Source organism: Ambystoma mexicanum, chromosome 4q (assembly GCF_040938575.1).
Source record: "Ambystoma mexicanum isolate Mex_15411 chromosome 4q, UKY_AmexF1_1, whole genome shotgun sequence".
NCBI classification, from domain to species: Eukaryota; Metazoa; Chordata; class Amphibia; order Caudata; family Ambystomatidae; genus Ambystoma; species Ambystoma mexicanum.
In genome coordinates this window covers 259182764-259207435 of record NC_090928.1, presented here as the reverse complement: position 1 = coordinate 259207435, position 24672 = coordinate 259182764, and the positions used below count along the sequence as shown (strand labels likewise).

General features: G+C 47.7%; 1 protein-coding gene across 1 annotated transcript in view; it reads left to right on the top strand.

Moving 5' to 3' along the window:
• Positions 1–24672, top strand: part of LOC138467234 (kinesin-like protein KIF28) — a 516126-nt gene that overhangs the window by 81611 nt on the left and 409843 nt on the right. The window contains exon 3 of the mRNA XM_069607266.1: positions 21698–21765. Coding sequence (XP_069463367.1) covers positions 21698–21765 — 68 coding nt within the window. The remainder of the gene's footprint in view (positions 1–21697; positions 21766–24672) is intronic.

Here is a 24672-nt window from a genome sequence, read left to right as displayed (position 1 = left end):
CATTAGGAATTTATTTTGACTCTGCACTCACACTAATGAGACAAGCTATCACCCTAGCCTCATCCACAGCCTTATATAATCATCAAAAATAATCAGGATGAGAGATTCTACAAACAACAAGTTGCGGTTCTGGAAGTTAATCTGCTGTCTTTCCTCCCACTTCCGGTTCAATTACTGCAGCACAATTACTGCTGCAGTAATTTGCTGAAAATTCTCCGTTGGACCCTGTGAACTCAATAATAAAGGGGACTTACACTGCCACTTGTAATCCAGCATTAATACCGCCGGTAATGGTAATTGCTTTTGGCGGTATTCCAGCAGATTTACTGCCGGAATACCACCCAACTTGTTATCAGTGCTTGCAGTAATGTTTGTGTGTATGTCGTGTAGTCAAATCTCCATTCCCTACAGTAATTACAACATAAGCCCATAAACTTTTGCATGTCTATAACCATCACTGGTGGGGGTGTGCTGTGCACTACTGCGGCACACTCTGGGGTTACCTTTTTACCATTAACAGAAATTAGTTGGCCTGAATATAGTACTTCTTGTTGACAGTACTACAACTTGGCTCTGTCCACTTTGTAGCCTTTGTCGGACAGTAATCTCAACATCGTAATGGAGTACTGCCTGCATTACTGCTCATTGGCGCTACATACTAGCAAATCATCAGCGTACTGGTGATGGTACTCAGCACATATATATTGCCCAGATCCTCATGCAAAACCCTGTTAAAAAATACTGGCAGACTCACAGTACTTTGTGCTAAACAAGTATACTGGAATAAACTCCGGCCATAAGTAAAAAGAGCTAGGTTTTGAGAATCAGGGTACAATGAGACAGAGAAGAAAGCATTCTTCAAATCAATAACTGTGAAATGGATTGCTGTGGTGGTTATGTTGCACAATATTGTCATGCAGTTGGGCACTATGGGAAACTCATCTTGTACTATATTGTTTAGAGGACGGAGATCCTGGATCATCCTCTAACTAGATCCCTTTGATTTCTTTACATGGCATATAGCCATATTACAGGGAGAATTGGACGGCACGATGATGCCTTGGTGTAAGAGGGCTGTGATGGTGTTGTTTATCCCTTCCTCAGCTTTCTTGCACAATGGGCACTGTTTAACTCGGGCAATACCGCACCTGGCTTGAGGGTGATATGATCGGGGCAATGCTACGTAAGAGTCCAACATCCTGGGGATTACTCAACCACAAATGATCAGGTACGTGTGTTAGATCGCTTTGGGCAAAGGATGGGACATTACCTTCTAACGGCAGGGGACGTGTTGGTTTTGCACCATTATCTCGCAGTGAACACACTTTTCCCGTATTATTTCCCCATCATTGTCCATATTGTCGAACAAATCATTGTCTGTAGCTCCTCTTAAAGACTGAGTCGAGTGGGGCGTGGCTTGGAGCCGGAGCATGATGCTTGGCTCCTTGATTGTTCCCTGTCCTAGAGCGACAACCTGGCAGATGACACAGTTTGACCCGAAATCACTTTCCGAAGTCAGGGACAGTGTGGAGACCGGCGGTTGGAAGCGGGACCCTTCCTGTGCTGCCAGTTCTTGAGTTTAGCTCTGCTGCCTCTGTCGTCCCCACAATCAACTCAAAATGGCGGCCTATGGCCAGAAGACAGGGGGAAGGGTGAATGCTGGCAGCAGTGAACTGAGGTGGAATGAGAGAGTATCAGAGTAGTCCCAGCGCTAACTGAGCAGATCTTCATCCCGCCTGAAGCCCGCTGACCGTGTGCCACCTCCAGATTGTAACAGCTGGCGATGCAAAGCTCTATTCTTTTCCATTGTATAGAATTCCTTTATAGCGCCAACACGCCTGATGGCCTCAGAGTGTTCACAGAACAAACAATGAAAAAACACAAGCAAAGTCACTCGATACAGGAGGCACAAAACAGAGATGCAAGAGGAAAAACAGACAGAACTAGATCCCACCTTCGTCAAACAAGTGTGTTTTCAGAGCCTTTTTGAATTGGGCAAGTGACGGCAGCTGCCTGATTGAGTGCAGGAGATCATTCCAGACCCTCGGGCCCACACATCAAAACTCAAGCCTCCAAAGTTCTTTAGTTTAAAGCACGGCTGGGTCAGTAGGTCCTGGTTGTTTGACCGTAGCGTTCGCCTATACGGCAGTCGCCTCATGTGCAAACTGAGATAACCTCAGGCGTCACCTGCAAGGCATTTATAAACTAAGGAAGATGCCTTGAACTGGATCCTTTGACGAACAGGGAGCCAGTGTAGTTTCCTATGGGCGTCATCGACATGATCTCTGTGTCTAATACCGAAGACAGCTCTGACTGCCCCATTCTGCAGCCTTTTCAAATTGGCTTGTGAGGTACCCACTAACAGCCCATTACACTAGTCCAGCCTTGTGTTTATTGTGGCTCTGGCTATCCTGGCCCTGTTTCCATCTGACAAGTAAGGTTGTTTCGAAGGGATTGTGTCCTCTGACGTATTCCTTATCTTTGATAATACGTTTCCAGCTTGCTGGCCTCGGAAGTTTTTTCTGTAGAGGGCGCTGCGCGTCGACGTCCGTCGAGTCGATGTCCCTCGAGTCGATGTCCCTCGACGGCCACCGTATCGGCGCCGACGTCACCATGCCCATAAATAGCCACGCGCTGCGTCCGTTGCTCAGTTCCGTTTTTCCGCGCTTCGTGGGGCCTCGGAACGTCGTTGCTCAGTTGAGTCAGGATAACCCTATATCTAGTCGAATAAATACCTACTCGTTCTCGATGGCATCTTCATCTGAACCGACGACGCTGCGATCCGGCTTCAAGAAATGTCGAGATTGTGGTAAAAAAATGTCGATAACAGATCCACACAGGATCTGCTTGTGGTGGTTCGGAGCCGAGCACCATTGTTCGGAGTGTGAGGACTGCATGTCCATGACGGCGAAAGCCTTGAAGGAGCGCAAGGGGAAGCTCGAGAGAGGTAAGTCAGTCAAAACCTCCTCGAAGGTTTCTTCGGCTGAGTCGAGGCATTTGTCTCCTCGCTGTCGAAAACATTCCCATTCTAGATCTCGAAGTAGCTCCCACCATTCATCGAGATCAAGACACTCAAAAAAGAGACGTCGAGGATCCCCTTCCCCGTCGTCTTCTGTTTCCCCTGAAAGGGTCTCCTGTCCCACAAAGCACAGCTCTCAGACTGAGTGGGAGGAATTCAAAAGAAAATGTTCAGCGTCTTCAAGAAAGCGGCATCAACCCCCTCGAAGACAGCTGAGGGTGATACCCCGGGTGAAAAACCCAAAAAATCAAAACGCCGCGAGTCGCAGCACCCGGCAAAACATTCCACCCGAGAGCGCCACGAGCCATCGGGTAAGAAGGCGCCATCTTCGACGCCGTCGTAGAAGATTCCTTCGACGCATGGATCAGCGCCATCAACGCCGTTGTCGAAGGATTCCTCGACGCATCGGTCGATCGACTCGACGCCATCGTCGACGCCGACATCGACGCCAATGAAAGAGAAGACCAAGGCTACGCCACAGCCATCAGTGATTCCAGGGGCCTCCAGCACGACGCCGAGACCGTCGTCGATGTCCTCGAGTAGGATCCCGATCCTCTCGAGTTCTTCGAGACCTCTTCCAGTTTTCTCGACGCTGTTCTCAACGCCTTCAAAGCCAGTCACATCGGCGTCGACATCGACGTTTTCTCGCCCAATAATGACGAGTTTGGCTCCTTCTGCCTTAGAGATGGGTTTTACACCATTTCAGAGGTCAGAGTACCCTGGACTATCTTCAATTTATGAAGAGGGGGAAGATTCTGACCAGGAAACATTTGGGTTACAGAGGACCACACTGCCTATTTCAGAGGATTTCACCTCTGAGGAAAGAAGGTTGAAGGACCTACAGGAGTCACTGCATGAGGCAAGTGGGCTGGACACTTCCCCAGAAGTGGAATTTGTTAATCCAGACCCAGGGGAACATGCCGAAACACCCTACAGAACCCTTATGGCAAGAATTATTGAATTTATGGGTTGGTCTGCACCTTCGCCTGTTTTTCAACAGGATGACCTAACAGACATATTAGACAAAGGTCCACAGGAGGACCCTGTGGTCCCCTTCCATGCAGCCTTACAAAGGAAAATTACATCTAATTGGGAAACTCCTGAAGTTATCCCTGCGGTCAATAAAAGATTGTAAGCCAAGTATAGGGTAGCGGCTGCTGACCCTGAATACTTATCAAAACACCTGACTCCAGAGAGCCTGGTGGTTCAAGCGGCAACTTCATCTAGCAGTAGAACCGCTTACCCTACTGTCCCACAGGATAGAGATGACAAGAGGTATGATTCTATGGCGAAGAAAGTCTTCTAAAAGTTCCAGATCCGCTCCTCTTGCAGGAAATTATAGACCTGCTAGAGAAAGGTGCCATAGAACCGGTACCTGTAGCAGACAGGAACAAGGGCTGGTACTCCCCCTACTTTCTCATAACAAAGAAGGACGGAGGACTGAGACCCATCCTGGACTTACGAGAATTGAACAAGTTCCTCAGGAAGGACAAGTTCAAGATGGTAACTCTCTCTCAGATCCTTCAGGCCCTCCAGCTCCAGGACTGGCTGGGATCTCTGGACCTTCAGGATGCTTATTTCCATGTGCCAATCCATCTCAAACACAGGAAATATCTGAGGTTCGCAATTGGCGACTCTCATTATCAATTTCGAGTTCTGCCATTTGGGCTGACCTCCGCCCGAGGGTCTTCACCAAGCTGATGTCGGTAGTGGCGGCGAGTCTAAGGAGGCAAGGGATCCACGTCTACCCCTACCTGGACGATTGGCTGATCAGGGCTGTATCTTCGAAACAAGCCCAGGCCCATCACAGAGACTCCAGTTCATTGGAGCGGTCCTGGACACTTCCCTGGGAAAAGCCTCGCCACCAGAGGTGAGGGCTCAAGATATTCTACAGATGGTCACCAAGTTTCAAAATGCCCAACGTCTCCCAACCTTCGACTTTTTGAGGTTGCTAGGCCTCATGGCATCCTGCATCTTCCTTGTGCCAGAGGCTCACCTGAGAATGAGATCTCTTCAGTGGGCACTGAGAAGTCAGTGGTCGCACTTCTCAGGGAGAATGACAGATCTCCTCCGGATTCCGGACAAGGTAGCCCGCGACCTTCAATGGTGGGCCTATCCAGAGAACATCTTGAAAGGAGAACTGTTTTGGCAACCATGGCCGGAGATAACAGTAGTCACAGACGCCTCACTCACAGGGGGGGGAGACCATGCCAACGACTTGACCATCAGCGGTCGTTGGTCTTCATCAGAGTCCAGACTACACATCAATCTATTGGAGCTGAGAGCAATCAGACTAGCGCTGAAAGCTTTCCTGCCATCAGTACAGGGGAGAAATGTCCTGATAATGACGGACAACACGGTGGCCATGCACTACCTCAACAAAAGAGGAGGCGTAGGATCACTACCATTGTGCAGAGAGCCGATGCAGCTCTGGTTTTGGGCAATCCAAGAAGGAATCTCTCTATCGGCAGTCCACCTAACCGGAGAGAAGAACTTAACAGCGGACGCTGTGAGCAGGCAGAGCACAGTTTCCCACTAGTGGGAGCTAGCTCAGGAAGTCCTTCAAGAGATCTTCACCCTTTGGGGAACCCCTCAGGTGGATCTGTTCGCCACAAGCACCAACAGGAAGTGCAATCTGTTCTGTTCAAGGGAATTTCCCCCGAGAGGAGCTCTAGGAGACGCGTTCGTAGTGGACTGGGAGTTTCCACTCCTTTACGCGTTCCCACCAGTCCCTGTTATTCCTCAAATGATCAGGAGGTTGAGAAGATTCTGGAAAACCATGATCCTAATTGCCCCGGATTGGGCCAGGAGAACGTGGTACCCGGACCTTCTAGATATGTCCATCTGTCCTCCAATCCGTCTTCCACTCAAAGAGAATCTTCTCTCGCAGAAGGGAGGTCAGGTTCTCCATCCAGACACCAGAACCCTCAACCTTCACGCTTGGCCTCTGAAAGGGTGAGGTACAAGGATTGGGATCTCCCTGATGACGTCATGGAGGTGTTGCTTTCGGCCCGAAGGCCAGCAACAAAGTCTTTATACCGCTGCCGTTGGAACAAATTTTGCAGCTGGTGTAGGGAAGAGAATATCGACCCTTTTTCATGTGGTACACCAATGGTGTTATCGTTTCTACTCTACTTGGCAAACTCAGGCCTTCACGTTGGCACTGTAAAAGGCTATCTCGCAGCGCTTTCTATCTTCAAGCGCACTGCGGAGGAACCATCGTATTTCAAATTTCCTCTAGTGATACAATTTCTCAAGGGATTAACTAATGTTTATCCTCCAAAACCATTCCAGGTTCCCTTATGCGACTTAAATTTAGTCTTAAACTTCCTAATGGGCACTCCATAGGAACCACTTCACTCTTGTTCTCTGAGATTTCTCACGCTTAAAACTGTCATATTGGTAGCACTAACATCTGCTAGGAGGGTGAGCGAGCTACAAGCTCTCTCCTGTAAACCCCACATACAATTTTCCACAAGGACAAAGTTGTCCTACAGGTGAAGCCTAATTTTCTCCCAAAGGTGGTTTCTGAATTTCATATTACTCAGAAAATTACCTTACCTTCGTTCTACCCTCCTCCCCATCCGGGGAAAGAGGAAGAAAGGCTACATAGGCTGGACCTAAGGCGAGCTCTCTGCTTTTACATCAGCAGAATGGCTAGGATCAGGCAAGCAGACCAACTGTTTGTAGGATACTCAGGTCACACGTTGGGACTACCCATAACAAAACAAACCATCTCCAGGTGGATTATTTTGGACATTCTGGAATGTTACAAACTGGCAGGGAAAGAGCCACCCCAAAATCTCAGGGCTCATTCAACCAGGGGTATCGCAGCCTCTTCGGCTCTTCAAAGAGGGGGTACCGGTCCGAGACATATGTGTGGCTGCCACATGGTCGTCCGCACATACATTCACAAAATTTTACATCCTGGATTCCTCCACTAGTCAAGAGACCAGATTTGGCAAGGCCGTATTACATTCGGTCCATCCCTAAAGGGATACATAACATTCTCACTCCCACCTCCAATTACATGCCACTGCTATGGGAGTCTATCAAAGATAAGGAATACGTCGGAGGACACAATCCCTTCGAAGAACAAGTTACTTCTTACCTTGTAACGTTCTTTCGACGGGATGTTCCTCCGACGTATTCCTTATCGCTCCTCCCATCCATCCCCGCAGTGATTGCAGCTTACGCTCCTTCAAGGTCAATAACCAATTCAGGCATGACTTTTCTTATGCTACAAAACAGAACTGAGCAACGGACGCAGCGCGTGGCTATTTATGGGCATGGTGACGTCGGCGCCGATACGGTGGCCGTCGAGGGACATCGACTTGGCGGAAGTCGACGCGCAGCGCTCTCTACAGAAAAAATTTCCGAGGCCAGCAAGCTGGAAACCTATTGTCAAAGATAAGGAGTACGTCGGAGGAACAGCCCGTCGAAAGAACGTTACAAGGTAAGAAGTAACTTGTTCATCTGCCATAACAATTGCTTCATAAAGGTGCAACTGAGGGAGGAGTGGTCCTCCCGGAGCCCGTTGGCAGTGGGGGAAAGCCAGCTGTTACCGGAATCGTCCCGGCCGCTCTTCCATTAAAGTGACAGAGGCACTGAAGACGCAGAGGGAAATGCACTCCAGTGGTAGCAGATCCACGGAACAGCATATTTATATGTATTGAGCACAAACAGTATTTGATCGTCACACTGAGATGCCTCACGGGTGCCAAAATCAAACAGCGAATCTGCTCCCGGAGCACTGAGATGATATTAGTACTACACAGTGGTCGGTCCCTGAGATGGGTGACTATGTGGTCTCCTGAGAGGGGGCCAGTTTGGCAGAGGCCCAGAACTGCAACCAGAAGGGAGGCCACTTTCAGGCTAGGGGACAATGCCCACGGGGACAAACTCCATGGCCCCGATGAGTGAGTCTGGGAGGGGACCACGAAGCATAGATGGGCCGCAGGAGAACAGGGGCAGTCAGCCACTATATCGAGCAGTGATCTCCTCCGACTTCCAAGTGGAGCGCAGAAAAGCTGCCATGCAGGGGGAATTCCCCATAATGAATACACAGCGGAGCATGCTACTTCGGTAAACTGACCGGCAAGGGCATCAAGCTGCTTCGACATCACAGGCCGGGGAGGGTTTGGCAGGCACAGGTCGACTGTGTAAAGTGGCCATAACCACAGGCACTTGGGGTCTATCGGAGGAGGGGCATCACAAGATCATCAAGAGAGATGGCAAAATAAACCAAGGCAAAAAAACAGGCGGACATCTCCACTTTGCTAACAGCAAGCGTCATGGACAAACTAAAAAAGGGAGAGTGAGTTAAGGCTATGATCCACATGGAGGACTCTGAGCGAACCACACCTCTGCTCGCACAAACGGTGACCAAAACTGACTTGCATGAACTCCTTGCGGCTATGACCAGGGAATATCAGAAACGCACAGATGAGCTCGTGAACAAAATCACTGGCCTAGACAAGCTAATGGACGAGGTCGATAGAACGGCCGAAGTGGAAACCACCCTGTGTGAGCAGAACCACGGTATAAGTGAGGGAGTGGACAGGATCGTTGTACTGGAGACCAGATGTGAGGCCCTGGAAATGAAGCAAGAGGACACTGAAAACTGCTCCTGCCGTAAAAACATTAATCTGTGTGGGATTCCAGATAGAATCCCTGACACAAAGCTAGAAGAATTCACCCGGGACCTCTTTCGCTTTGTACTGGCCCTCCCCAACAGCACCCGAGTGGAATTGGACAGAGTGCATCACACCCAGCCGAGGCAAATGCAAACCACTCCACTGGACGTCCTAGCCATCGTCCACTTCTATAAGGTCAAAAAAGAGATAATGAAAGAGGCCAAAAGCTCTGCAGGCATCCAATTCAGGGACACCCTGGTCTCACTGTATCAAGACCTGGCCAAGACTATGCCATTGAAAAGGAAGAACCTAAAACGACTGACAGATTGGCTGTGGGAGAGGAAGATCAGTTACTGCAGGGGGTTCCCCACTGGGCTGCTGTTTAAGTCAGAGGGTAAGCAATGGCAGATACTCAACTTGAAGGAAGCGGATACGCTCCTCAACCCGTCCGGCTCGTACAAAGGGGGTGAAAGTGGCACTGCATCAAGTGAAGCCCCCATGCAGGGAGCTTCAGAGCCCTAGTCCTGGGTGAACATAAGGCAGAGGCTCAGGGCCCGACCAACAAAGGCAAGAAAGGCGCATAGGACTGAGGCAAGATGAATCATCAGAAAATGGAAGAGTTTTTGCTGCATGTGTTGCGGGAGGTCTGGGCCCTGTATGAAGACCTCTCCGCTGCGGGGCTGCAAATCCCAGGACGAACCTGACTCTGCAGAGGATCTGCTAAACATTTGCACTTGGAACACAAGCTGCCGCTGGCTTGTTCCTGAAAGCTGCCTGGAGCCGACGGTCAGGGAGAATGATAGTGGCTCTAATGCAACTTTGTGGTCACAAGAGACAACATGTTACATCAAGTTTGTCACTGTTAAGGTTGGTTGTTGGGGGCTGAGCCGGTTGCCTCGGAGGACATGGGCTAGACTCATGTATTCTTTACTTCTTGGTTTTAGGGTACGGGGGTGGGAGGGACTAGTTGGGGGGGAAATTACAGGGAGCGCATTGCAGCATATCGCCATTCAGGCAACATCACCTTATTTCACAGAGAGGGGCTCAAACCTTTTTGAATCCACACGGCAGGAGACCTACATTGAGGGCTTAAATAATTAAATTTGCAGATTTCCATGGCAGACAGCTCCGCTAAAGAACTTTGTATGGAGACCTGGAATGTACAGGATTTTAACTTCCTTGGGAAACGAAAGTTAGTAGCGTGTAAACTGGCTGAACTCTCTGCGGATGTGGTTTGCCTACAGGGAACGCATCTCCCCTCTGTGGATGAGAGGCACATAAAATGTGGGTGTTTCAAGTTGCTTTGCCACCTCAGGGGTAAAAAAAGAGGGGAGTTGCAGTACTCTTTAGTAGGGAGATACCACTAACTGAGGTGACTGTGAAGTGGGACCCAATGGGAAGGTAGATTCTAGTAAAGTCACATATATGAACATCCCTCACATTTGTGTCAATCTATTGCTAGAACAGCGTGCAGGACTGGTTCCTGCGTACTATCACCCCAGACATTGTTTCATTTGCGGAGGGCCGGATCCTGATGGGGCGAGAATTCAATTTAGTCCCTGAGCCGCATTACGATAAGACCCTCCCGCCTTCAAGGGAGGATTATACAAGAGCGATCAAGTTCACCGAATTTCTGAAAGAAGTGGGGCTGGTGGACGTTTGGTGACTTTTCAATGTAGATATGCATGACTACACATTTCATTCCCACGTCCATAAAGGCCTCTCGAGAATCAATTTTATCCTTATGTCGAGTGAGCTGGAAGGACTCTTTACTACACGATGCAGTAATTAAGGGGGAAATATCTAATGCCCTAGAATTCTACTTTAGGGAAAATTCCTCTGTGGGTTGTTCTCCAACAATGGTTTGAGATGCCATGAAAGCGGTGATATGGGGGGTATTGATTACAAGCACTGCGGCACATAGAAAAACAGGGCAGTTACAGCAAGCCAGGCTGGAGGAGAGGGTAATGGAGTTAGAAAAGGCACATACATCTAACCAATCCATGAAAACAGGGAGGGAGCTTAAAAAAAGCAAAGTCCACGCTCGAAATGCACTTAGCCGCCAAATCCGCTCATGCCCTTGAGTATACTAAACAATTTTACTATATAAAGAGTAATTAAGTGAAACGGCTCCTGGTGTATAAATTGAAGAAAAAACACGCACGGAATACCATCCGAACACCAAGAGGCCCGGTTTGCTCCCTACTGATCTCGGAGGGGGATAAAATAGGCGCAATGATTGATCACCACAGGGACGTAACGTCCGGGGCCCCAGTTGACGGTGTGCTGCAAACCAGATATTTGTCCACAATCCCCCCAGGGGGGTGCTCTCCAAATCAGTTGGATATTCTCGAGCTCCCCATTATTTTGGAAAAGGTAATAGAGGCAATTAAGGCCCTGAAAAATGCAACCCCTGGCCCTGACGGGTTCACCGCACGATTTTAAAAGGTCTATGCCCACATCCTAGCCATTCGCTTAATGGAACTGTTTAATTCCTTCATAACCACGGGGTGTATTACACCATCTATGTAGGAATCCCTAACAGTACCCATACTAAAACCCAGAAATGACCCAAAAGTTTGCAGTTCATACTGGCCCATAACACTAATGAACAATGATGCAAAAATCTTTTCCAAGATTTTGGCAGTCAGACTCGCTAGGTTCCTGTCCGACCTAGTACACTGGATCAAAAATTGTTTATCCCGGGCCACACCACCCAAGACAACATCAGGTGCGCTCTCTACTTATGCAAATAAAAGACAATATTGAAAAGATATTTATGAAAAAAGACTGAGCCGAGTCACTGCACAGGACTGTGTGCCATTCCCCTCCCTATGTATTTGTCCCTAGCAGGACAATCTTCTCTTTTGACACTTCCACCCCTTCTAGATTAAGCATAAGGATGGTTCCCGCAACATGTTCCTGGATGTGGGCTGGCCTGTACAAGAACTCAGATGGCACTTTCCGATACCTGTAAACTACATTCGGTTCTGCATTCAGCAATACTGTAGCCATGTACATTAACAGGTCTGGGTGCATTCGTATTCCCCTAGTTACTGCTTCAGTCCCCAAAGCATGTATGATTATTGCCCCTACATAACATATGCCTGGGGAGGAGCACACCACCCCTCTCTAAATAAAATAAATGGTCATATTCATTTTACTAAGTATGTCTCTCCCCAACAGATTGATAGGAGATGACATTGAAAACAGCAATGCTGCTCGTACCACCATCTCACCAACTTTGATAGGCAGTTCTTCTGTGAATGTAACCAACTTTAGTGCCCCAGAGAACCCTTGCGTGTCCATTACCTCACCTGAAAAAGGGAAATGCCCCTCCTTGATACATGATTTTGTGGCACCTGTGTCAACCATACAGATGAATGGTTTGTTCCCTATCTCCATGCCCACCAATGGTTCGGCAGTGACTGGTAACACTGGGCACGCTAAAGTTCTCCGTGAGCTGTCCTAATCTGGGTGTTTATCCTGGGAAAGATGAAATGATTTTCTTCTACCGCACTGGCCCCCTGATGATGTGTCACTGTGCCATGTGGCACTTCATTACTGTTGAGCACTTGAGGGGCCTGTGGCTGCACAGGATGTACTGCATGGGCTGGTTTGCCACTATGTGCCAGTGCCTGCAGCTCCGTAACTGTGGTGGTTGAGCAGACTGTGGTGTGCCATATGGATTACTTATGGGTGCTTGGGCATAGGGCTGGGGGTACTGGGCCAGAACACCTTACGCCTACTGTATGCAGCCACTTGTCTGCTTCTGCACTCCTTTTAGAAATGCCCCATTTCCCCACATGTCAAACATTGCACCATGCCCCCCCCTACTTGGGCCCATTCTTCCAAAACCCCCTCTTGATGCCCCGGGGGGCCTTTATAGGCCCTCTCCTTCTGGGATACCCTCCAGAGAGCCATCCCTGATACTGTGGCTGATACCCACAACTCCAACCATTTCTACCTCTCCATACAGGGGTTGACCACACCTCACCCACGATTACCCTCTGTTATGCCTGTCCTTCCTGGTGCGCTGCTACTAGTGCCCCTTCTTCAAACAACCTTGCAAACTTTTTTTGTAATACCCTCACTTCCTCCGTATGTACCCTTTGTGCTGTCTCCTTTTTGTTCTCTTTCAACCGCTTGCAATGGTGCACGAATATGGACTGTATCTCTGCCAAACTCTTCACCTCAATCCCCATTATTTTATCCAATGCCTTCTGCAAGTCCTTGGGAGTCCTTCCTTAACCACAAAATAGAAAAATACAATTGACTGATCCCAGGGTTCATCCATTTCTGCCCTCCACATCTCTTGTATTTGTAAAATGTACTGAGCTGGGTCCACATCATCCTGCACTGTACGTTGCCTTTTTGACTTGAGATCTGGTGTATCCGGGTATTACCACTGCAGTGCCGCTTACACTTGGGTCCTAATATCATTGAAATGGGCACAATTACGAAAATCATTCCCTAATGTCACCCCAGGATACCTGGATTTAGCCCAAGTGGCATCTGCCTGATCCCCCAAGATCGCGACAAACACACTCTTCACATCGCGCACAGCCAGGGTAACACCTGCTGTCTGCTTCACAAATTCATAGATCCACTTTCCCGCCCAAGCTGTGATGGATGGTAGTGTTTTTATTAAATGATTCCTGTCCATATGTGGCCGTTGTACATACTGTGCCCTCCCTGGTCATTTGTGCAACAGTGGAAACTATGCCCCTACCTTCTTTGTCACCTTCTTCTTCCCCACCTGCTTTGCCTTCACAACCGCATCGCACCCAAAGTGGTTCCTCAGCCTAGGTTCCCACAAGTGCTCCACCCGTGGCAATCTCGCGAGCATGTCCTCTTCCCCCTCCCACTCATCCACTGCATCCCACTCCTCCTCCTTTGCTGCGGCCTCGACGGTCAACCTCACAGACCCATCTTCACCTTCCTTTCAATATGCACATCCTTAATCACCTTACTGTCAAATCTGAACAGAATGTCTCCTGCTTTCCACTCATCTGTCCCTGTAATTGCTCACTGCCCATCCTCCTCTACATCCCTTAATCTTGCTAACTCTTTCTCTGCCATCCTTAGCGTTTCTTCTACCTCTTTCTGTTCCTTTCACTCTGTATTCTTCTGTTCTTGAGTTTGAGCGGCTGCAGGTGCTATAGGGTTTGGGAGATTGTGGTACTGGCCCGATGATGGTAGTGGAGGGCGAGTGGCAGCGCGTTGTGAGTTATAAACAGGGGTCCTGAACCCTGATGCTGCACTTGTGTGATAGCACCCTAATGGGGAGGCTGTGCTGCTTGTGTTGTAACTGATGGGGTGAGAGATTCCTAAACTGGTGGTGCGGTAGGTATAACTGGAGTCACAGTCTGCGGCATAGGTGCAGTCTTCTTGGGCTCAGGGAGGGGCATATTGTGAATCCTCTACCATCCTCCCTAACTTCAATACTATTCTATTCTTTAATTTCTTCCCCTTGTATTTTACTGATAGAAATGTATACATATGACCAAGGATGTCTTTATTATTAATTCCCTGTTCTGGCCATAGCTTAAACATGCCTCCTTTCGTCTCAGCCACCCATTCCATATGATACTTTCTAATCTCCCCATATAACGGGAGAGCGGTACACATGTATTTCAATGGGATCGGCCGCTCTATTATAGCTACCCTTTATTCAAACGTTAAGCAATACCTTACTTTATTTCAGGCTCCAATCCAGCGGTGTCTTGTCGTCCAGTTACCTCACCCTTTCCCCATTCCCAATAACGCGACGTTCCCCTTTGTCAAACTCCCCATGCACACGTTTCACTCAAATCTCATACCACTACTTCCTGTACTCTCGAACACACACCATCCACACCTTCTCTTCACTCCACTTCAAAATGCACACACAACGAAATAGACCTCTCCTTGGTCCATGCCACCGCAATAAAAACAACAATAAAAAATCAAAAATACTACTTTTCCTTCCCACACCTCCTTCATATCAAGCGGGGAGATCCCAGGCCCACATGGAGCCTCTACTCAGACTACTTTTGCCTTCTTAGGCTCCCTTTACATCGGGCAGAGAGATCCCAGAGCCACTCAATACACAGAGCCTTTACATTTATTCCTCTTAATAACACAGCGCTGTCTCCTTCACTCAATCGGGAAGGATCCCGTTCCTCCTTACTCCATATAATAAAAAAGAAAAGTCAAAAAGTACACAATGCCACGTGGTCTTTCCACTCCACAATCGCACCACTGTCACCACGCTAACACTCGACTCCACACTCTCCAATGTCCACTCTTCCCCCAACTGTGTTTTTTTATCCCACAAAGGTACACTTACATCTACGTGTTCTCCCGAGTTCCTCTGTCACAAGGTCCCATCAACAGCATCACAATCCGGGAACGGCTCCAAAGAACAGACAGGAATTCAGGCAACATGGCTCCTGTAAACTTATCTGATTTGCGCACAAGGGACTGGTCACTGCAGGTGCCTATGGATGTGCGGGGAGGAATCCTCCGTCTCTGCAGGGTGGCCGGGATCATGTGGGGTCACCAATTGTGTAAGGTAAACCTCCAGACAACCATGCCAAGATACATTTGTTTGTTTACAGCCGTTCTAATGTTCGGCTATTAACTGAAGTAACTCTTGTGTTGCTATGATACTCAGCACAGAACAGAATGTCATCACATTAGCCATGTTACTACGTGATGACATAATGACGACAATATAACACGTAGAATGACTGAATTCAAATTTTCGTGCCAGTGAATTTGGCAGTTGTAAGGAGCCGCAAAGCTCTGCCCTGGTGAACAGATAGAAACCTTATATCGTCCACAAAGAACTGCAGGTAACAAGTGTCCCCAAAACTTATAATAAACTCTTATGTAGATTGACATGCAAAGTCGATTCCAGTCTTAGTTTCCTTTTTTCAAATTTTTAGAGAGGATAATGACTCCTTAATCGAATATCATACCTGATCTCAGATTGTCGCATAGATTATAGGTAATATACACTCCCTATCATTGGCATTTAATAGTCTCTAAGATTAAAATCTACTCTTTCTTATCAATCTATTCTTTTATTTTTCAGAATATAAATATAATTTTCTTGCATGAAGAGACTAATATAAATATCATATATTCCAGAGATGGCTTAACTAATTCCATGGCGTATGGAATGAGTTCATAAACCTTTTACAAACTCACTATAAATGTTTCATATTTTGAATATTTGTTGCATGCATTCTCTAACTGGAATATTGCTCTGATAAATTTTAAAAACACTTTTCGTTAAACGGACAGTGATTATGTTCCCCTACTATTATTACAATTAAGATTTTCCTGCAGATGAAGTGAAAGAATTCCCCAAATACATAGACCAGAAAACATTATGGAAACAATGTGATTAAATTGGAATATATCACTAAAGAGCTATTAACACATTGTTTGTTTCTTACCTACATTGTTCAAATATACATTTTGAATACCCATCTAAAATATAGCTTACTCTATGACTCTACTTGTCCTAAATTATTGACTGTATTTCAGTTACTTTATTGTGTGCTGGGACCTGGGGTCTCTACTGTTAGATACCATTTATCTCATGAGGCAGGCTGTGTGCCAGGCTGAAGAGTGTGTCAGGACGATTCGTTGAAGTGCCAGTCCTCCAGGCAGAGGAAAATACACTATGGTTATTTAGGGCCTCATTACAAGTACTCCGGTCCGGACTTAACGCTGCCGGTATAACCCTACCGCACCGTTTCCGCGATCACCAAATTATGACCTACGGACCCGGAAATAGCACCACCATAAACCGCCACCGCGGAGTCAAGGCACCCGTAAACTTCGCCTGCACGGAAACCCCCCCGTTACCGGCAATACGAAACACTGCAAGCATTACGAGTAGCATGGACATGGAAACACTGCCACCAAAATAGCGCTAAAACCGTGACCACGGTGGCGGTATCACCGCCACCACGAACATGACATTAAACAGTGCCTGGTGATCTGAATCAGGCCACAGGTGCACCAAATGAGCCCAGCTGGACCCAGCAGGCCACTGGGAGCCTACAAAAGGGCCACACCCAGGCCAACTCCAAACAGAACTATGCAGGCAGCAGCTCTAGTAGCATTGGGACTGGGGCTATTGAACCAACAGGCAGCACTGCATATGATGGCAGTAATGGTGCAGAGGAGGAGGCGGAGGCGGAGGAGGCGCTGGCGGCACTTAGCAAACCCTGTACCCATGCTAAACCCTATTGTCCAGCCGGCACCACCACGCAGGCAGCCTGCAATACCACGCATCAGGGCCTCACCCTGGAACCTGACCCCAGGACAGATACACAATATTATTCCGGCTGGAGCGTCCAACAATCCTGTACATCACCACCATCATAGAGGACGACATCAGCAGCCACATTGACATCACCACCGCCATCCCCCCTCCTGAAGGTGCTGTCGGTACTGCATTTTCTTGGCGCCGGAACTTATCAGCACACAGTTGGTGAGCTGCACGGGCTACCAGAACCCTGTTTCTCTAAAATACTGGTACAGGTACTGGATGTCCTGTTGCGCCATTTGTCTGAACACATTGCCCTACCCTGTACCCTTGCCGAGGTCATTCCCACCAAGTTGGCCTTCCATGCCATTGCAGGCATGCCAAATTGCATAGGTGCAGTAGACTGCACCCACATAGAGCTGACAGTACCACGTGCTATTGAGATGGTGTACCGCAATAGGAGACAGTACCACTCACTGAATGTACAGATGGTATGGGATGCCGCACAAGTGATAACACATTTCTGCACACGTTTCCTGGGCTCAATACATGACTCAATGGTTCTGGAGAATTCTACATCACGGTACATGGAACGCTATGCTGGACAAAGCACATGGCTATTGGGTGAGTACAACTGCCAATGCACAGGCCCTGTGGAAGGGGGATGTGTGTCCAGGGCAATGACCTATGTGAGTGGGCTGCTACAACTGGACATGAATCACCCGCCCCGCCCATCTACTGAATAGTCAGCACAACCCACACATCACAAAGCTACACATGACAGGTTGCCACAGTGTGCCCATACACACCCTGCCACATGACACACACAGCCGATACTACCACTGACCCATACACCTGGAGCCACTGAATAAATCCACCCACAATATGCACCACTGCCCCTCAATGCACATGATGCCTGCACATGAGACATCCTGCATCGACAACATCATCACAGTCAATTAATTGACTCTGCCATGTGTGTACATCACTGCACAATGCCATACTTACCAACCAATATTAACCGCAGGGGCAACTACACATGCACATTAATGCGTTGGTCAATATCCAGATGCCAACGTCGACTACAATGACCCAGGAATGATAATCACCCACCGGTCCAACCACTGCTTGCCACATATGGATGAATGATCAATGACACATGATTGCACTGTATCTGATGAAGACATGATACAACAAACACTGACATATCCCCCACATCTACATCCCCTGTAGGTGATGCTGGATATGCACTCACGCCATGGCTGATGACGCCTGTACGGAGGCGAAGGAACATGCATGAGGAGGCGTACAACAGGGCACACGTCCGCACACGTGGCATGATTGAGAGGGCATTTGGACTACTGAAGGCCCAGTTCCGCTGCTTGAGCAGATCTGGCAGATCACTGCTCTACAGCCTAGTGCAGACAGGTAAAATTACGCTCGTTTGTGCCATGCTGCACAATCTGTGCTTGCGCAGGAACATTCCGATGCCCCCAGACGCAGAGGATGATGATGGGGATGGGGACGGGGATGGAGATGGAGATGGGGTTGGTGGATGGGGATGGGATGGCTCCATCTCCTCCTGGGGGTGCACAAGATGGACAACGAGCACGGCATACACTGATTCGCATTTACTTTTGAGAGACTGCACATTGACAGCATTGCATGGATATGACAATGCCAGTAAATGAAGTGATGAACTGCAAATGAAATGATGGATGTCCACTCATAAATGTTTTTTTCAATGATGATATATTCATAACATAACAACAGGGAAGAAGGTGCATTGTTTAGGGAAGCTGTACACCCGTGCCCACCCACCACCCAAACGTACCCACCCCCAACCAGGCCCCAATTCACTAACCCCCTAATGGACCTCCCCCACCACCCAAACGTACCCACCCCCTTACACCCTTCTTGTCCCTATGTGTCCTGCAGTGCCAAACACACATGCCATCATTTGCGTGTGCGCTTCTGTGCACGGGCATCCTTGCCAGAGGGCCCTTTTAGGCGACTTGAGCGCCTCCGTGGGCTGGCAGAGGTGGAGCTGGATGGGGTGGTGCTTGTGGATGGAACTGTTGCTGGCATTGGTGGCAAACGTCCCAGATATGCCTGCTGGGCAAGCAACATAGACTCGGCAATATTGAAAGTGCTGTTGTTGCCCTCCCGCACATGGCGTGCCAGGGTCACTATGGTGGTGGCAAAGCGTCCAATCGACCTGGAGAGGCGACGCACAGATGCAGTGTAGCACTCCCTCTGCAACCTGGACTCCTCAAGCTGACTTTCCACTAGCTGGGTGAGGGTGGCCTGCTGGTCCTCCATCCGCTGCATACGGACATTCAGCTCAGCCATTGAGGGGGTTGGCGACCTCATCGGACTGTGTATTGATGTTGGGCTGAACTGGAGGTTATGGAAGGATGTCAAGTCATCCAGGTTGGGCACCTCCCCCTGTGGCCCTACATCAGACTGCAGTGCTGGGGCACTGTTGTCACTGCCTGAAGCCTCCTCTGCAGTGCAGATGTTTTTTGGGGTGGGTTGTGTGGGCATGATGGGTGCCCGTGGCACCTGTGTGGCAGCAGGCCGCGTGGAGATGGTGGTGCTGGTGGCCGGTACATCTGTACCAGATGCAGCTGGTGGCAGAGTTGCTGAGCAGCTAGCGTCTTCCTCCTGGGAAGGGGCGCTGGGTTGCACACGTGCAGGTGCCAATTGCCTCGCCTGTTGTGCGTTGTCATAGTCACTTGAATGGCTGTGGGGACACAGAGGGCATGCTATTAGTTGTGTGGTGGTACCTTATGGGTGCATCACATGCATCAGACAGGTTGATCAGTGAACATTTGCATTTACACGCATATGAATGTTGACGGCCATGTATTGTAGGGATGTTGTTCATCGTCCGGGTCATGATTGGGTCATTTGGGGCACTCATGCACTGGCTGAGGGGTGGGGGGTTGTTAATGGGTCCTTTGGGGCACTCATGCACTGGCTGGGGGGGTTGTTAATGGGTCCTTTGGGGCACTCATGCACTGGCTGGGGGGGTTGTTAATGGGTCCTTTGGGAAACACATGCACTGGCTTGGGGGGGTTGTTAATAGGTTCTTTGGGGCACTCATGCACTGGCTGGGGGGGTTGTTAATGGGTCCTTTGGGGCACACCTGGCCTCAACAAGTAGTCATATGGCATTCATATGTGTGCACTTACCAGCATCTGCAGGGGGGCTCACTCCTGCCTCAGCATCCCCAATCCCATGGATGGCCTCAAGGTGGAGGACACTGCTGCAGCGCTCCTCCCATGTCTGCAGCCTCAGTGGAGAAGGGGGCCCTCTACCTATGTCACTGCTGCGTTGCCGGTGTGTTGCGATCAGTGGTCGAAGTGTACGAATAGAAGTAGTGGAACTATGTTCCCTGCTGGCCTGCCCCTGCTCCCCACAAACCCCATTGCCACAACCCTGCCCACACACAATACACCCCCAAAACACTTGCATCTGCTGTTTAAAGGTACGTTCAGTGCACTGCACTGAAAGTGAAGGTTTCAACATCTTCCTACACTTTTATTTTAAAACAAAACCATTCCGGAACAGTTTCTTTTTGAATTAAAAGTATAGGAGCTGTAAAAGGTAATTAAAAAAAGTAGAGGAGCACCGCTCCCGACCGCTCCCGCTCACTTCGACCACTGGTTGCGATCAGGTTTCGCACCCTCAGTCTGAGGTCGTCCCACCTCTTGTGGCAGTCCTTAACGCTCCTTGTAATCACGCCCACAGCTGTGCACTTGCGTGCAGCTTCGGCCCACACATCCTTCCTGCGCTGCTGTGTTGCACGCCGTTGGTCTGCGCTAAACAGCATTTCTGCATGCTGCACTATGTGGACTACCAATACAGTGAGCTCCGCCTCACTGAAGCGCTGTTTGCATTGTCTCTGGGCAGGGATCCTGGCTGCCATGCTGGTGGTCCTTTCTGGCTTCTCAGTGTGCAGATTTAGCCTGTGCTGACTCAGGATGGCAGTGGATTGTGCTTTATATGATGGCCGCCTGTCTTCTATTTCCGGTTTTCGTAGTCATGGTATTTCCACATCCGTGTCCGTGAAGACGGCAGCGGAGACGGTTTCTACAGTGCTTGTGGGTCCGCTATGTCCATTTCTGTGGGTGTTTACGTGACAACGGTAATACAGTTTTCCGCATCTGTCTGGTGCGCGCGACTGACTGGCCGTAATCGGCAGATCTTTCCGCGACTTTGAGGACGCAGAAACTGTATTACCGTCGTCACGGACTCACCGCATTCCAGACCGGAGTACTTGTAATGAGGCCCTTAGTGTGGTAAATGGGTAGCATTCAAATGTTTAAGGTTTGATAGGGGAATTGCAGAAACAATGACAAGAACATGATCACAATATAGAGTGTTTTACAATGATATTGCTTATATTTCTTGCGCTGGTAGTTAATGTAACTAGATTATTGAATATTACGAAACTATTAATTTATTTTAGATAGCTTCAAAGTCAGTAACGTGGAAAGCTTGCAAATCGCTCCTGGTTGCCTTCTCCCAATTACTTTTTGGAGAGCGACAGATATATTTATATATTGAGTTTCCAAAGCTCTATCTTCTGCCTTGATAAACCTTGAAATGATTTTGGAAAATGTTCTGTAAAAGTTGATGGTCTTGGCTGGATAATGAGTTCGCATTACTGAGTATTATAAATAGCTGACATTTCATCCAGAACATTATGCAGATGACGTTTTCAAAATAAAATGAATGCTAATTAATAGACTTTTTTATTTACAGATTGCAGCTGTAAGTCCAGCAGATATCTGTTACGAGGAGACGCTGTCAACTCTACGATATGCAGAGAGGTAATTTTAGTTTATTTTAAAAAACACATTGTTCTTGCTAATTTGTGGAGAGCAATACAGCTCTTTTTGTTCTGCAGTCAATAATAAGGACTTTATCTATTGTACTGGTTCAGTTTCTGTGTGGAACAAATGTAATTGTTTCTTTTTAATATGTTAAAGGAAACACTGTAAGTATATTGAATTTGATTAATTAATTGATTTTTAGCTCAACTTCATGAGATGTTTCTTCTGTAATATCTTGTCTTCACAAGCTCATTGATTTTAGATTGTTTTGTGTAAAGACTTTATTGGAAACCACATGACACAATAAATAAAATGGATGCTAAGTAATTAAAAACCCAGAACAGGAAATTGCTTTGTATGAGTTTATTGCCACGGAATTGGTTACATTTGTTTTAATATCATTACCGGTTCATATGGAACCAACATTATCTCCTATCTCATTTGACCTCTGCAGTTAATCAGTCATATGGCCTCATTACATGTTTGCCGATCTGGAAACAAGGGTGCCGGTGAGCTTACCGGCACCCTTGTTTCCAGATCGGCAAACTACAAGTCTGCTTGCTGGTGCCGCTGCCCCCGACAGGTTGGACCCTGCCGGGCGCAGCAGCCACGGTAGGCAGACTTATCACAGGAGCAGTGGCACCTTTGCTAACGGTGTCGGTGTTCCCGTGTCCCCACTCACATAGAGTCCGATAGAACTCCGTGGGACTGGGGATTAACAAATGTACCAGCGCCTGAGTTCCCAACCGCCAGACTTGTAATATCCCAGTGGCACCGGGAAGTCAGACGCCGGTAAGTTATTACGGGTCCGGCGGCAACTCGCGAGCAGCAGCAAGGTTACCGCCGGACCCGTAATGAAACCCATAATCTTCTGATACTATATCTATACAGATAACATGTTACACGCATGGGTTATTATCAAATGAGTGGTGCACAAAATGAAAGGGTTTCTTTTAGCTCTCCTCCTCGTTTCCCTGCTTTTCTAAGTGGTAGGAGGGCAGCAAATCGGAAATGTGCATCTCTGCCTTGCTTTCCTCCTTTTTTTGGAAGAACACACGGTTTGACTCCTGAAGACCAAACGATTTCGGTGAAATATGACTTGGGTTAGCATCCACTAAAGACCAGGCAGATTTGATAGCAATCCTATTATAAAACATTGCCTGCGAAGGGTAATTTCAAGCGTAAAGGCGATTTTGCCTTCATTTACTCTTCGCAATTAAACTCTGCTTTCTGAATATTGAAAACTGCATGCAGGGGACCAGCAACACATAAGGCCAACCGCTGATGGTACCCTGCATGAAATTAGCATATTTTTTAAAATGATCCCAAATTCTCCATCATGTTGAGGTTAATTAATTTTTCCATTTATTTTGGGAGGGATGTTTATTAGGGTGCTGTTACACGCGCCCTGAGGTTTTCCGAGATGTTTGTTGTGGAATGTTTCTTACATCTCTAAAGCTGATTGTGAATTCATTTTTAGTTATATCTCAAATCCTGCAATTCTTTTACATAATTACAGTGATTTATCATGACCAAATGTATGCCTTTCTTGACTTGTGCTATCACAATATTTAACGTTACATTGGAGACTGAATAATTCTTGTACTACCCCTTCATTGAGATTTTTAAATTTGGTTTTGCCAAATTTTGAAACTTTTTTATTTAATGAGTCTGCTAACACATGTGCATCCCATTCCACTGCCTCATAAAAGAAATGATGCCTCAATTCACAATTCGTATTTGGAAGAACAAAATGTGACTTTTTTTTTTTTAGAATCGTCATGACTGGCAATTCTAATGCCAAATACAAAATTATTTTGTTTTTTTAAAAACAGTATTTTATTGATTTTGTTACCATCATAAGAATGACACCATTCACGTAAATACAGCACAAAGTCAACGGTAAAAGAAAAAGGAAAAAAAAAACATTTTGCTTGGTTTTTCATTGCCAATATGAAGCTTCACTATAGAAGCAAATCCCGGATGCAAACATTAACCAACTGTTCCAGAATGGGTAATCCTCTACACCGGTAACTTCAGATTCCTTTTCCTCCCTCCCCGCACCACCTTACACATCTGTTTTACAACTAGGGTCTTTTAAACCATCCCTTATTCACTTCGGCACATTTCAACATTGTTCAACCTTGTTAGCAGGGCATTTTCCTGCTCACCTCCCTTCCAAGGTTGATCTGATTCAATGACGGTTGTAGCATTACTGTCCATGTTGGGTGCCCTCTCACCAACCTCTACCCCGCCTGATTTAATGCGTCTCTATGTGCGGCATAATACTCAAGGAAGGGAAGCCAGAACACATCTATATCGGAGTGCGACTCTAGCAAGGCAGCTGTAATGCTTTCCATTTGGTAAATTGTGTGTGCTTTATTGAGCCATTCCCCCTTCGTTGGTAGCGTACTACTTTTCCATCTGATTGTCGGACACACTCTTGCTGCTAACAACAGGTTCCTGGGCATGTGTGAAAGGACTGTGTTCGTTCCCTCACTGTCCGTCTCAATTCCAAACAAAAATAATAATGGGGACAAATTACTATGGATACCATCTATGGCCTGTTTCCAGACCAGGATTTCTTTCCAAAACGTATGCACACTTACACAGCGCCACCACTGGTTCCAATAATTGCTTACTTCAGCACAACCCCTCCAACAGTACGGCGCTACCCCTGGGAACATTTTCGCTAGCCTTTGCGGAGTCAGGTGCCATCTCATCAGCAGTCTCCTATTAACCATCTTATACTGCATGGATATTGATGTATTCCAAGCTGACCTATATGTCACTGCCCATGTGTCCGGATGATCTTGCAGCACTAACTCTGTCTCCCAGTTGATCTGAGTGCTCGGTTGTGTCAGATGGCCCCTAGTAAGCAATGCGCTATACAATTGAGCAATT